This window comes from Simochromis diagramma, unplaced genomic scaffold, assembly GCF_900408965.1.
Source record: "Simochromis diagramma unplaced genomic scaffold, fSimDia1.1 OVJJ01000107.1, whole genome shotgun sequence".
Lineage (NCBI taxonomy): Eukaryota > Metazoa > Chordata > Actinopteri > Cichliformes > Cichlidae > Simochromis > Simochromis diagramma.
In genome coordinates, this window is record NW_024387209.1 from 6160868 (window position 1) to 6176233 (window position 15366).

Consider the following 15366-nt stretch of genomic DNA (forward strand, 5'->3'; position numbering starts at 1 on the left):
TTTCGTGCCTACATGGCATTGCTTTAAAAGACCAATCATTTTACATTTTATTGTACACAGGCCCATTGGAACACATGCTTTAATGATCATAGTCATAATTCAGTTTAATAAAAGCATGGAGTTACTGGCCTACAGTGATGATTGCACTCTCCTTACAGAAAATAATTAAATAAAACAAATAAATACATCCCACTCGAAAGAAACCACTAAATGTGACTTTTAAGAAAAGAAAGTGTTTAAATATAACAATCAAATGGTAAAAAAAAAGGAAAAAAATCCCACTTCCACCCAAAAAAGGTGGTAAGTGTTGTGTTTTTTTATGTACAAATTTCACATCGATGAAAGGGTGCAGGGTGTTCAGTGCCACACAGGATTGGGTGGACGGAGGGGTGAGATCATGCATGTCAGGTGAGAAATAGAAACACCCCCCCTCCACACTCACGTGTCTGCTTTTCCTTTAAAAAGGCAGCAACAATAACAAAGTATTCACATTTTCACTGGTGACAAAAATGTTATGTTGTCCCAAATAAAGAAGGTCAATGCACATGATGGAAAGAGTTGCTCTAAATACAAGTTTCTATGGCCATTAGTCCATTTTGTCACTCAGACCTGTGAGCTTTGTTTACACTAGCACCTCAGCTGGGTCTGTCTAAGGTGCAAACAGGCACATTTCTGAGATTTCGTTTGACAGATACCTAAACCATCACTGAGAAAACCTTTTAATTTATTATACTGGAAAATAACCAATACCTGAAACACAATCTCTCAATCAGTTTCAATCTTACATGAATCAAACCTACCTACACAGCTCAGGTTAAATTAGGTTAAATAAAAAAAACAAACAAACAGCTATAATAACCCTGAAATATTATGTAAATGTTAAAGGAACATTAGAAAACAAAACAAAAAACCCTCAAATTTACTTATTAAATCTTTATCTGTTCTCTTTTCAAAAGTTGGTTACAGGGCAGAGAAACTGTTATTTGAATCAAAAAGTCAATGCTAGCAAGCTAGGCTAATTTCCTTCCATAGTAAAGCAGGCTAGCTAGTTTTTACTTAAAAAGTTGACATTAGTTAGCCTATCATGCTAACATCAATGATAATTCCCGCCATGTTTTTATTAGTGTCGTTATTTGTAATCGAGCTTTTACTTTCTTAACACTATTGTATCAGTAAATAATGACTACAGCTATGTGACAACTGAAATAAACAAATTCTTTTTAAATTAATCATATTTAAGAAACTAAAAATGTAACATTGGCACTAATTTCTGCCACTCTTCAGTTATGTTACCTCCATTATCATAAAGCTACTAAATGAAAATAAATGATTATTTTATCTGATAACATTAGTTTTCTTGATCCTGTTTCAATTATGGTAAATGAGCTATCTAACAAATGAAATTTAATTTATGTTCACTTTCATGGCATAATAAAAAAAAATTCTGCTATTCTGTCATTGACCATCCTCTGCCAAGTTCTACACAAAAGTAAATGGTAGAGTGAAAATCTGTTTTACACGTGAAACTGATCTCTTAGAGAATAAGTTCAGGACACAAAATGAGCAAGATTTATATTTTCCAGCACTGAGAATCCGCAAAATCAGATCTTTTGAGGTGCCAGTGTAAATAAAACCTCATTTATCCACACGTCTGTGAAAACAACAAACTCACCTCTAAAAAGTCTTTTAACCCTGCTTTTTGTAGCTCCCTGGCTACCACCCCTCACTGAAATTTTTTTTCCACTTTTAATGCAAGAAGAAGCCACTGGTGGGATATCTGCCAGTAACCGCTCTCCTGATGCTGAACTTTACAGTCCAAGGAGGGGCAAGGCACCCGTTTAAACAGATTCCCTGGCCTTCAGAGCAGTTGGCCGCTTGAAGTAGTGTGTCGTCCAGCACCAAGGGTGGCAAAGGGTTTTCCCCTCTTTAAATGTGACAGTTATGAAATCTTTCCTCATTTCAAAGAGGATGTATGTAGTCCGGATGGCACAGAGAGCAAATAGAGGATCTCAGTTTGCTGTGAAGGGTCATTACCTCCCCTTAAAGACAATGTTGACTGGGCCTTTAATTCGACTTCCACTTGCTTCTGTAACATCAGTGGTAGAAACTATTAACAACGAATCTTCATTATTTTTGTTAGAACCTGAGGAGGGTTTGCACTGAAGCTCCAATCCCTGGTTTGAGTTGAGATGGTGGCAGACAGGTTGGGGATGAGTCCAGCAGGTTGTTTTGGGCTTCCACATCAATCTTTAAAATTGTAGCTGCGGTTTTTGTGATGTTAAGTACATGCATGCATTTGTGCGTTTGGACGATGAAAAGAGGTCAGCTAACCTCGGCACCACGCTGGTGGCTCCAGCAAGAGGTTTATAATCCAAAATTTATTTAGGGAAACAGTCAAATGTGTTTGCATTTCAGGTAAATCCAGCCCTACATATTTTTTCCATCCTCTTAGGTGTGTAATGGTTTGTTCTAGCACAGGTGTGATTATAGAGATGTACATCTCTCTGGGTAAGTGGTATGTTCAGGCATCTGGGAGGTTCTGGAGTGGTTAGACCCGTAGCGAAGGTCCTGCTGCTCCAGTGAGTGGTGTTGTGGATCCACAGTCATAGCCCATCTCCACTACGGCATGGGAGCCCCCGACTAGCCGGCCTGGAAAGGGCTGTGCCTGTACCTGCCGATCTCTAAAACTCTGGATGTAGCTCTAGAAAGAACAAAGAGTTTATAAAGTTAGTCTGGTTCCTTCTTTTTATTGCCAGTCTTAACAAATGGCAGGATAACTTCAAAATCACTACTTGCCCAATTGGTTGTCTCTAAGCTATTGAAACGTGTTGGAAATTTGATCATCTGGTTAAAACAATGTTTGACTGTGGTCACATAACCTACTGTTACCTATTTATTCTACACAATGCCTGGTTTCAGGGTCCTTGGCTGAAAAACAATCAAAATCATCTCCCTGCTTCACTATTGGTATGAGTTGTTTGCGCTGATGGTGCTGTGCATTATGGCCAAAAATCTTCACTTTAGTCTGTCTAACGGACATAATACAGAAATCTTTTGGTTTGTTCAGATACTGGATCAGATTATTATTATCATGATATGTAAAGCCTCAGAATTCAAAGAGACTTTCTTTTTACTATGAATCTGTCAGCAAAGGGTGAGTCGAGTTGAAATTCTAGTTTGCTAGCTTGCTATATTGGTTCACTAGGTAACATGATACATGACACTTGTGTTTATTTTAAAACAGAATAAATTTTAGCCATCAGTAAATCATGTAATGGACCAACAAAAAAATATATATACAACTGATGTTTACGTTTTTCAGTGACAGCTCACAAGGGGACAGTTCGCCAGCTAGCTATAAAGTAACTTAATTAAATGGTAGATATCTGACAATGGTACTTGATCAGTCTTGTTTTTAGGATATTGATAAGCATTTAGTATATATGATTTAGGACAGTCTTGTCTATAGCTTATTATTGTATAATGACCTTGGGTATAGTTACTACTATTTCCTTTAAATAACTGTGCTATTTGTTTCAAGGCCAAAAATTGTCATTCAACAGTATGATTACTGGTCCTCACAGGAGAGAGGACGTCGGTATCGTAGCGGCGGATAGGGTTGGGTTTGCGGCGGTAGGCGGGCTCCGTGTGCAGTTGTTTGGATTGGTGTTGATGGTGTGAAGAGGAGCCATGTTGCTGCTTCTTCTTCTTCTTGTTGCGGTAGCGGTCATCCCGCTGGCGAATGCGCATCACCTGCATCCTCCGCTGCTGGCGGCTGATGATTACTGAGGAGAACAAAGGGAGGCTAATAAGGAAAGATGATTTTTTGTTTTTCAAAGCTAAAAACAGAGGCAATGTTGATATCTATCTATATTCTATATACTTTTCTATGTGAAAATTAGGTTCATCTTATTAAAAACTTAGGGGACCTTTACGGGTGCTCTTGAGGAACTCAGATCAGATCAGATTTGAGTTTTGAAGAGATTCTAACTTAGATGCACGACATCTTAAAAATATTCGACCCTCAAAAAAAAAATTTTTTAATTAATGCATTTTGTCAGAAGTGAATATAACATGTACTTCTGCTGAAAACTGCTGAAGTCTAGTCAGGACATTACAAGCTGATACAGGAGTTCCATTAAAGAGCAACAAAAATCAGGCTTTTATTGTATTTGTAAATGCTGCATTTAGAACCAAATCACTGCAGAAAAGCTCCAGAGCTGCTCTAAAATTCTAAGAATATGTCAACTATTGCCTGTCTTGGTGTATCTGGGCAATGATGTCTAATATTTTGTGTGTAACCAGCGGATATCCAGGTTAAGACTTCCTGTTGTGTTTACCTGTCTTGGTTTATCAATTTTAAAAAGCTAAGAAAAAGTGTAACCATCCTCAGATCATTGATGTTTAAATTTCAGCATGCGTTTTCCTTTTTCCCTCTTAATAAGAGTTTTTACAAGCAAACAAGCAAAGCCTGCTTAAACTTGATTGGTCAGTAATACTTGGCCAGGGTTAAAGTAAAATTTGACAGGTGGGGAAATCCCAAACTCTGGTATAGCTGTCATGGACCTCGAAATAACTTATTGTTGGTTTAGCTAATTAAATTCTATATTTTACATGTCCCAAACACATTTAGTTTAGACTGCAGATGTAATAAATGAACATTAAATCATTTGTTTTGGTGTGAGATAATTCTCACATTTTAGAGTTAGCTTTATCTAATGTACAGGGTGGGCCATTTATATGAATACACCGTAATAACATGGGAATGGTTGGTGATATTAAAGTCCTGTTTGTAGCACATTAGTATATGTGAGGGGGCAAACTCCTCAAGATGGGTGGTAGGGCTGGGCCATATCATACCGTTCACGGTAATACCGGTATAATGTTGGGCAACAATAAGAAAATGAAATATGGCGATAGAATATGGGTAAAACGCGCATGCGCAGTGCCTTTGTTTTCATACGCACATGGCAGAAAAAGCATGGCAGCGAATGAGAAGAGCGAAAGTGGATCGTTGAATGAAACGGATGAACCAGAATTGGTTTGTAAAAATGCTGCAACTTCAGTGGTGTGGAACTGGTTTAGCTTTCATCCGTCAGATACACAACAAAGCACTATTTTTGTTAGAGCATGCTAGCGGGCCGTCGTTATTACCGTGTTGTTTGGAAAATACGGCACACTTAAAATCAATCCTTTGATTTTTCTGAAAATCGACAGTGCCCCTTATAATCCCGTGTGCATGCATATATATACACACACATATATATATATATATATATATATATATATATATATATATATATATATATATATATATACATACACACATATATATACATATATATATATACATATTAGGGGTGCAACGATATTCGTATCGATATTGAACCGTTCGATACAGTGCTTTCGGTTCGGTACGCATATGTATCGAACAATACAACATTTGTAATTTATTTTATCAATTTTCCTTCCGACGATGCTGTCTGTGTTGAGCGCTCAGTGAATCTGCGTTCGACTACTCCGCCTAGGCTGCACTGTCGAGCGCAGATCCACTGAGCGCTCAACACAGACAGCATAGTCAGAAGGAAGAGCGCAGGGCAAGCTAGCGAGACAGAAGTTAAGCTCTCCTTGCAACATGGACCTCCCCCACCCTCATTCAGATCTGGCGTTTGGAATTATTTTGGTTTTCATGTGACGTATGACCCTGAAGGTAAGCGAGTCATGGACTAAAGTAAAACAGTATGTTGGATGTGCCATGCAATGCTCAATTACATTGGTGTGAACTAGTGTGTTAGCGCAGTTAGCTCGTTAACGTGTTTGCCGTCTAGCCCCATGCACGGAGCGATCGGCGGTAGCTCGTTAACGGAGATTTGCCGTGTTGTGGCGTTAAGGTCATTTCAACGAGATTAACCTGAAAGCACTAGTGGGAACACAACGAATATGACTGCACATTTACGCCGACATCATCCTAGTGCAAAGACAAAAATAACAAGCATGCTACTAACTTTAGCCGAGTCATTTAGACAGCTGTTAGCACATGATTCTCCTTATGCTGCTGAGAATATAGCCCAGAAGAAGCGGATAGTATAGCTTTTATTTTGGAAAGAGCCATTTCTCTGTAATAAACTCTCTTTTCCAAAGATAAGTGATTCCTCAATCAGATACAGGGCTTGCAATATCGCTAGCCCGACGTCCCGGAGCTAGCGATTTTTTCAGTCGGGCTACCAAAATCTATCTCTTCCCTGCCCGTCGGGCTATTGTAGGAAAAATATATGTCAATGCTTTTGCATTCTTTCAGAAATGTAGCTGGGTAATTATGTCATTGGCATCGGTGAGCCACTGTCAATATGTGACATATTGAAGTCGCGTTTGAATTTGCACTTGTTTTTTTGCTTTCACTTTGCAATCGTGCGAACTGTGTATAGAGAGCGACAGCACTGATCTGTGAGTGATGATAATTTGTGCACCAATTCCTCTGACATCGTCTTATTAATCGTTAGCTTACTATGCAAACATGACAAGTGAAATCTCCCGCAGCAAGCTTAAACATGTGAGAGGTTGATCGCGCAGAGAATCGCTGAGCTTATGTGAGTGCGTGTGTAAAAGCAGCAGCATATATATTTTAGTTCTGCTGAGCCAAATAAGACAGGTCAGGGTGAAGAAGTGACAGCCAAAGAAAAGCTTACCACAAAACGGAGAAGTTATGACAAAATATCAGACTATAAGGCAAAAAGAAAGTGCAGCTTATGGTTCATGACAAAGAATTATGTGGTGCAATAGGATGAGCGAAATAACCAGGCTGCACATAAGTGGTGGGCCACAGGTGCGCATGATCGCGGTCAATAAAAAAACACGCACAGGGTTAGGGTTAAATTTAAAAACTGTACTTTTGAGTTAAAATATATATTTATATTTAATAAAGACAATTAAAAGGCATGAACATTTTTTTGTATCGAAAAAATATCGAACCGTGACACCAAAGTATCGAACCGAACCGAACCGTGAATTTTGTGTATTGTTGCACCCCTAATACATATATATATATACATATATACACATACATATACACACACCACTTATACATACACCACACACACACATATATACATACACACACACACACAATATAACATACACACACACACACACACACACACAACACACACAGCCACACATATATATATATAATAGACAATATACATATATATATATATACACACATATACATATATATATGATTACACATATACATAGATAGATATATACACATATATATATAGTGTGTATACATAATATACATATATATATATATAGTTATATATATAATATATATTAGAGTATAATGATAGATATATATAGAGATATAGATAGATATCCCACACACACACACACACCACCCCACACAACAACACACACATATATATATACACATATACCCTTAAAACAAAAAACCACCCCAGCACGCCTTCGGGCGGTTCTCCTTCAAGCTCGGGGTCCTCTCCCAGAGGCCTGAGCTTGAGGGTCCTGCGCCGTATCTTAGCTGTTCCGACTGCGCTCTTCTGGACAAGATCTCCGATGTATCCCGGATCTGCTGGAGCCCTCGCCTAGCTTGGGAGTCACCGCACCTAGTGCTCCGATTACCACGGGGACCACCATTACCTTCACCCTCCACATCCTCTCGAGCTCTTCTCTGAGCCCTTGGTATTTCTCCAGCTTCTCATGTTCCTTCTTCCTGATATTGCTGTCATTCGGAACCGCTACATCGATCACTACGGCCGTCTTCTTCTGTTTGTCTACCACCACTATGTCCGGTTGGTTAGCCACCACCATTTTGTCCATATATATATATATATACATATATATATATATATATATATATATATATATACATACACATACACATTGCAAACCCACAACAAAAGATACATTACTTTATTTATTGCCACCATAATCTATAAGATTATATCATAATTTAAAGGTAGATTTATATTTTGTTTTATAAATCTATATGTGCTAAATAATTAGTATATAAATCTTTTAAATAAATATACTGGAATGAACCCCCTGCTCTCCTTTAGACTCATTCCTGCAGGTATGTCTTCTAGGAAGAAAAATGGTGAACTGCTACAGTCAGCAGCAAACCAGAGCCAAGCACCACAAATATACACTGGAACCAGCTTTCCTCACCCTTGGTATGGGAGTATCCTTCAGCGGTCACCTTCCACTGGACCACGACACCCAGCAGGGTGAGGGCAGGCCACACTCCGAGGACCACCCATGTCATCCAGCACACAGGCTTTCCAGACTCTGCTTTAATCCGTTCATACATGTACAGCACAAGGGCAAAGAGCTCCACGAAGTAGTCCAAAGCCACCGTGATGACGGCTGCCCCGAACACCGCTGTAGACAGCGTTGTAAATAGACGCTGCCACTGCAGGGTGAGCACAGCAAACAGCATGCCCAGGCCAAGCAGCACGCCCAGGGGCACCCAGACAGAGCGCGGCGGGCTGTCAGAAAGCTCCTCCATGCCGATCAGGGTAGCCACGGCCACCAGCAGGCCAAGCAGCAGGCCCACCATGAAGAGGCCCACGCTCCGAACCAGCATGGTGACCAGGCCGCAGAGCGTCCCGATGCCCAGGCCAATGCCCACTGAGGCCTCCACGCTCAGCTGGGTGTCCAGCACGCGCTCCTTGTAGCAGAGCATAAAGATAACGACGGAGCCGAACATCAGGCCCGTAAGGAACATAACCGCCTTGAAGCAGCGATATCCTGAAAAAAAGAGCCAGAAACACATGACCTCAACAACAGGTCTTAAAAAGAACAAAGAACAACTGCTTCTGCTGCATTAACATCACCTGTTCAACTCACCAAAGAAACAGTAAATGATGCCAAAGAGACAACACATCGAGCAGACAACGGAGGGAACCACTTTGTAATGCCCACGAGCGGCCTCGCAGCCGTCCATCCGATCAGGGCCCAGCTCCAGGTCAGGCTGTGCCAGCATCGTCTCCAGTGTGGTTGTCATCGTGAACAGGTAGTAGAGAAAAGGAAGGGGAAGGAGGACAAATGGAGGAGGAGCAAAGGTGATCAGGAGGGAGGTGAGGGGCAAGCGAGATTATGGAGCACTGTCCAGGTCCATGGTTTTACCTGCGGATAGAGAAGAAGAAAAGGGATAAGGCAACAATATAAGAGTTGAAGTTAAGCACTGTAGAGCCCATCAAATGGAGGTCTGCACTATCTGTGAAACCACCCTTAAAGGTTTTAAAACTGATATGATGCATAAATGCATTATTGAAAACAGTAATACAAACCCAAGAGGGTATGAAGATGCACAATATGCTGTGAAACTTAGCCAACACGTTTTTTTAATGGTTGTTTTCCAGCGAGTCAGTCTCAAATAGTCCTATTTTTAACAGCGTGATTTCCCAGTCTGACATATAAGTTCCATTTCTAATAGGTGTTCAAAACCCACATTGTTCACCCTAATGTCTACAACTCTGTGCTCTGTATTGATGGCCGCTAATTCTGCATGACCCAAATCTTTCATCTGTTGGTTTACGCGTTTTGTTACCTGGGATTTTGAGTATCTTTACTTGACTTCAATCCATTTGATGTTTGTTCTGTTTCCTTTTACGGCAGCCTTTTACAATCTGCTGTAGCAGGCTGCCAACTTAACTGAGCAAGCTATATTTATTTATTCATGCAGCACTCTTCAGAGTCACCACAGTCTCTAAGACAGACAAAAATGTAAGCAAAGAACAGGACAGGAGATCCCTTCAGTTGAGCAAGTAACGCTGTGATCTTGTGTTTGACAAATTTGTCATTAATGTACTTCTCTTGCAATTTCTAGTAGTTGTTTAAAGAAACTGGTTCACTGGCATGGCAAGAATTTTAAAAAAAAAAGCTGTGTGATATAAACACTCACCAGCTTCTTCACCGGGCAGACCTATTTAAATAGCTAATCAGCTTCCAGCTCAGATCATCTCAAACTCAAATGGCCTCCACGGTCACTAGATCTCAGTCCAACACTGGATTTTAGGATGTGGGGGAGAGGGAGATTATCATCTTGAATGAGCACCAACTATATGATGCCATCATTTCAACATGGAGCAAAATCTCTGAGCAATGGTTCCAGCACCTTGTTGAATCCATCCGATGAAGAATTAGAGAAGCTCTGAAGATAAAAGGGAGTCCAAACCCAGAACTAGTGAGGTGTTTCTGCCCAAAATACTTGAATTGACTGAGCTGATACAATATACATGTGCTGCAAGCAGGCTGGATCTAAGCATTCTTATCCATTCAAGTGACCTCAGCTCTGCCTGTACAACCTCTATAAGCATCCTCATACATTATCAGTTTATATTTGTTTATCTGTAACAATGCAGTGATTCATCGCGTTTCATTAAGTGATCAATCTTCCCAAAGGCTTCACCAGCCACTGCTTTGTTTACTTTCCTCGTCTGCATTCCAGTGCAGGCCTCTGTTTGAAGCTCAGGTAAATAAATTCGCCTTGCCTTTGTCCTTCTTCGCGCCCGTCCTCGTTTGTTCTTTATTGTTTTCCTCTGCGTCTGACTGTGCACACCTGTCAGCAACCACCAGCCTCGACTTCCTTCTAAATCACTCTCACCTCGTCTTTCACCTCATTTCCTGCTGCCTCCATTATTCAAATCTCTGTCTGTCCTTGCCTGCTCCCTCCACGTCCCGTCTAACCTTTCATTCATGTGTTTTAGTCAATATAACTCTCACGCTAACAAAATGCTTCATAGTAGTGTTGCTAATCTAAAAGCATGCACCTATGCACAAGTCACAAACTATTTAATTCACAATACACATACAGCTGCTGTAAAAGGATGTACACATCCATTAAACAAATCCCCTCCTCTTTCACCTCCTTCCCACGCCTCCTCTCTCCTCCCTCCTCAGGCTGTTTTCGTCCTCTCCATCTCAGGGCAAGTTCAGTCCGGTTGTGGAAGGTTTCTGGGTCAGAGGTGCTTATGTAACTCCTGTCTGGGGAACTTTACTCTCCTATTCATGAGCTCTCCTCTCCTCTTGCCTGCTTTGTTTCCCTTCTCGCCTTCAGTACCTCTAGCTCCCGTCCGCTCCCTCTCGATCACCTGGTTTGGGTGCCACTCCTTTTCCCAGCCTTCCCCCACTTGCGTCATTCACTTTCCTCCCTCAGGATTTGATTAATTGCCCCCCTGAGGTTATGAAGGGGTTGATAAAAAATTTAAAAAAAAAAAAAAACATAACTGGAAGTGAAAACTGCTTTGGCATGTTTGACAAAGTGCTCAAGACTGGAGCCAAGTACTAAAACATTATTATCTCTGGCTCCTGTTGCTCTGCATTTGACCTTTGATCTCTCTTCTCGAATGGCAAAGTAATTTTGTAAAGTGTCAGAACTTTTCTGCATAACATGGAAGCACTTTCACATTTAAGGAAATTAACTCTTGTCCTAAAAGTTTTTGCTGCAGTGCTGTGCTTGGATTAGAATAAAGTTAACAAGTACAAAAAGTACAACGTATTTACAATGCAAGATGGGGAAATTACCATGAAACTGAACAAGTTACTTCAAAGTACTCACATTATAATTTATGTTCCCATTCTTGTAAAATACAAGAAGTTGTGCAATACCTAAATTTAATTACACAGGTTGTTGATCAATAGTCATGACAATTTGCATATTAATGATCAAGGAACTGACCTCACAGCCCATTGTTCATTCAGTGGGCTGGTTTAGTTATTGTGCAAATGTACTGTTTCTGAGGTCGGAGAAACCTGCAGTCAGCTGAGACTGAAGAAGTCACTTGGATGAGTGATGAAACGTTTCTCCCACTGAAAACGTTACGTCCAGATGAACAGAATCAACTTTTGGGGTTAATTATACAGTACTTTAATATATTTACAGTATAATTATTTCTTCGTTTCTTGTCAAATAAAACTGGATTTGTTATCATCATAATTTAGTGCGAGTCACCTACACAATATTTGTATGTAAATACAATTGCATTGTGATTTTAAAATAAAGTTGAATTCTATTTAATTACAAGAAAATTATACCCTTAGCCTAATTATATAGTGTCACCTACAATTATTTATTATATACTACAGTATACCCCCGTGAAGTCGCGGTTCAAAGTTCACTGCCTCAGTCTCTTGTGGATTGTTCTTGTTTGTAGAAACGCTCACAAATTTGCAGAAACCGCAAATATCCTCCATAAATTTTTTATGGCAATATCTATTTTTCCATGCATTTTAATGCTAAATTATTGAGAATTAATTTACTAAATAAATAATACATTTAAATCAAGTATTTTTGGCTAAATGTTCTGTTCTGTCAAAAACACAGCTTGGAAAAAATGCCTTTGTACTGAGAGGCGGTAGGTTTCAAAGTAGCCTATCCGGGAGCGTTATTCATCTCCTCCTATTGCATCAGATGCAGTCCACCATTCCCACATCATAAAAGTTTACCGCGTGTAGCTATCTTGAGTGTTTCGCTTTATGTTTTCATGTTTTTTATATGCATTTAAAGCCCTGAGATGCCACATATTTAGGGTTTAAACTATAACAATAGTTCACTTTGGGATTTCTTACTCTTTGCTTTATTAAGATGTTTTATGTTTGAGATTTGGTTCTTCTAATGTTGTTGAGTTTAAGGTTTCCCCAGTTATGTCTGCATTTGCTTTCCCTCTGTGTGTCTTGCTCCCCCTCCCTCTGTGTCTTGTCTTAGCCGTGTGTTAGTTGTTTCCATGCCCTGTCTGTCATGTGCATCCATGTGTGTTCTCACCAGCCCGTGATGTCTCTCGTCCTCTCTGTGTCGCTTGCTATCACCCCAGTTTCTCCCCAGGTCCCAGTGTCAAGCCCGTGTGTCTTAGTCTGCGTCTGAGTGTGTTTCCTGTTTTATTTTGACAGTCTCTCATCTCATCTGTTCAGTGTGTTCAGTTTCGCTTCACCTGTAATATCAATTCTATTTTCCCCATGTTCACGATTGCATGTGTTCAGTATTTTAGTTTTCCCAGTTTAATTCTTGTCAGTTTCCTCTGAGTTGCCTTCTGTTTTTCATTCTTCTTCGGCCTCAAATAAACTGCAAATTTTTCTTTAAGAATCCGGTTTGACTTCCTGCTTCTGCTTTGGTGTTCTCACTATTCCGAACTCCACTCCAATTTATAGGAACACATTCATAAAAACCAACAACCAGAACTCCTCCTAGTCCATCACATTGCAGTGCTTTAAGTGATTCTGCCTTCACAGCTGTCAAACGCTGAGCAGGTAAACATGCTGTCCTACTCACTTTCCCGCAGGGAAGGTGTTTTAAAAAAAAAAAAAAAAAAAAAGATAAAAGAAAAGGAATGGAAAGGCTGGACAAACACAGCTGTGAGCATGTGTCAAATCAACAAATCCTGATCCTGCCGGACACAAAGTGGAGACTAAGTCCACAACGCTCTCTCACCGAGCAACTCACAGCAAAAAGCTGTAAATTAGGAGGCAGAAAAGGACAAAAAGCAAATGAGAAGAAGTAAAAAACAAACAAACATGAGAACTGTTCCCACCTGACCACCTTATAGTCAGCTGATTTTTTATGCACAATAACTTTAGTACATCTAATGAAGCCATGCAAACTTTAACCTTCATACTATCAATATATTCAGACTTACAGATCTTCATTCTTTCCTATCATTCTCAAGTCCTTATACCTTCATAGAAAATTATCAGGCCAATTGCATCATCAATCCAGTCCAAGCATCAAAACCTAAAGCCAAAATCTCACAAACTCTCAGAGCTCTTAAAATATCGTATCAATTTTCAAAGCACAGTCTAAGGCCAGCAAACTGAGCAGCACTGCCTCATGACAGCATTAAACCCTTAATTTTATAGCAGGCATAATAATGACAGTATGTTTTCAGGTTAATGAATGATAGATGGCTAAATAAACAAGTTCAACCTTGCTAAAAGCGAATGCTGGTTTTTTTTGGGTTTTTTTTTTTGGGGGGGGGGGGGGGGGGGGGTGTTTCCAGATGGGCATTTGCATTTCAATAGAACCGTAATGAAGCAGTTGCAAGGAAGAAGATGATGAATAAATGTGCCGTAGAGTCCCACAAAAAAAGGGGGGGGAAAGGATTTCAGGCACTCATACACGCTCACGCACACACACTCCCTATGATTTTATTTTATCCCCTATTCATCCAAGCATGTCATATTAATAATAATCTTTTGGCAGAGGATTAGGGGGTGATTGCCCAGTGACCCTGCAGCCTGTGTGTGTGTGTGTGTGTGTGTGTGTGTGTGTGTGTGTGTGTGTGTGTGTGTGTGTGTGTGTGTGTGTGTGTGCGTGTGGAAACAGATAAAGAAAAAAAAATTTTTTTTATGTGCATCATTAAATGTGATCCTCCTCTAGGAAATGGAAGGAACAAAAGGCACAACAGACCACAGACAGAGAAATTCTTCTGCTTTTGCGGGATTCAACAAAAACAACAACAACCACACCGTTCTCCTCCTCCCACCCTGCTTCCTGTGTGTTGCTATGACAACGGTGGGATGCTGACAGACAGCCGACACGGGTCCTGGTCCGAAGCCTGACCAATAGAAGAGCAGCTTAAACTGCCATAGCAACAGCAAGAGAGCCAATCAATGGCCTAGTCTATTCCCCCGAATGTGTTGCTATACATTAGTGTGTGTGTGTGTGTGTGTGTGTGTGTGTGTGTGTGTGTGTGTGTGTGTGTGTGTGTGTGTGTCTGTCTCCTTGTTGTGAGGATATAAATCCATTCATGCAACTACTATGAGGATTGGACTTCTGTGCTCATAATATAAATAATTAATAGCTCTCTTAATGAGAAAATCTGAGTATTCGGGATATAAGTGTGCATCAGTGTAACATCCTCTGAATTATAAATAATTATAAATACAATACTCCAGCATGAGCAGCCTCAGTGAACCCAAATGGATTTTTTTGTGTTTTGTCTGTGAAAAATACACAGACAGGTGAAATTGCAGGATTAAAAATGGATGCATCTCGCCAATCTTCAGATATTAGTTTACTTGGGCCCTTGGTGGACAACACAGCCTCAGTTGCCTCAGTTAAAGTCAGAGTTCATGATTCGGGTACCAAAAAAATAATAATTTATCAACAGTAAGAAGGAGACTGGGCAAAAGTGTCCTCCATGGGAGAGTTCAGTGCTGTTGTTTCTGTCTTGGATGCAGGTTGCCCTCGTGCTCCTGTCCTTTCATGCAATGAAAGTAAAGGTGAGCCATCTCAGTAGGACATTACATTACCGTGTTACCAAAAAATGTAAAGTGATTACACTAATATGTTACTCTGGAACACGTCACATCTAACACTGGTGCTAGGTGAAGAGTGAAGTGCTTTATAAA

At 40.2% G+C, this 15366-nt stretch overlaps 1 protein-coding gene across 2 annotated transcripts in view; it reads right to left on the bottom strand.

The window, feature by feature from the left end:
• tmem198b (transmembrane protein 198b) overlaps positions 1 to 15366 on the bottom strand; it is a 40776-nt gene continuing 25410 nt past the window's right edge. For both annotated transcript variants that reach the window (XM_040051362.1, XM_040051363.1), the window contains exons 2-5: positions 8869 to 9147; positions 8188 to 8769; positions 3583 to 3785; positions 1 to 2701 (exon numbers count right to left, since the gene is read on the bottom strand). In XM_040051362.1, the coding sequence (XP_039907296.1) occupies positions 2549 to 2701; positions 3583 to 3785; positions 8188 to 8769; positions 8869 to 9025 (1095 nt within the window). In that variant the 5' untranslated portion in view covers positions 9026 to 9147 and the 3' untranslated portion in view covers positions 1 to 2548. The remainder of the gene's footprint in view (positions 2702 to 3582; positions 3786 to 8187; positions 8770 to 8868; positions 9148 to 15366) is intronic.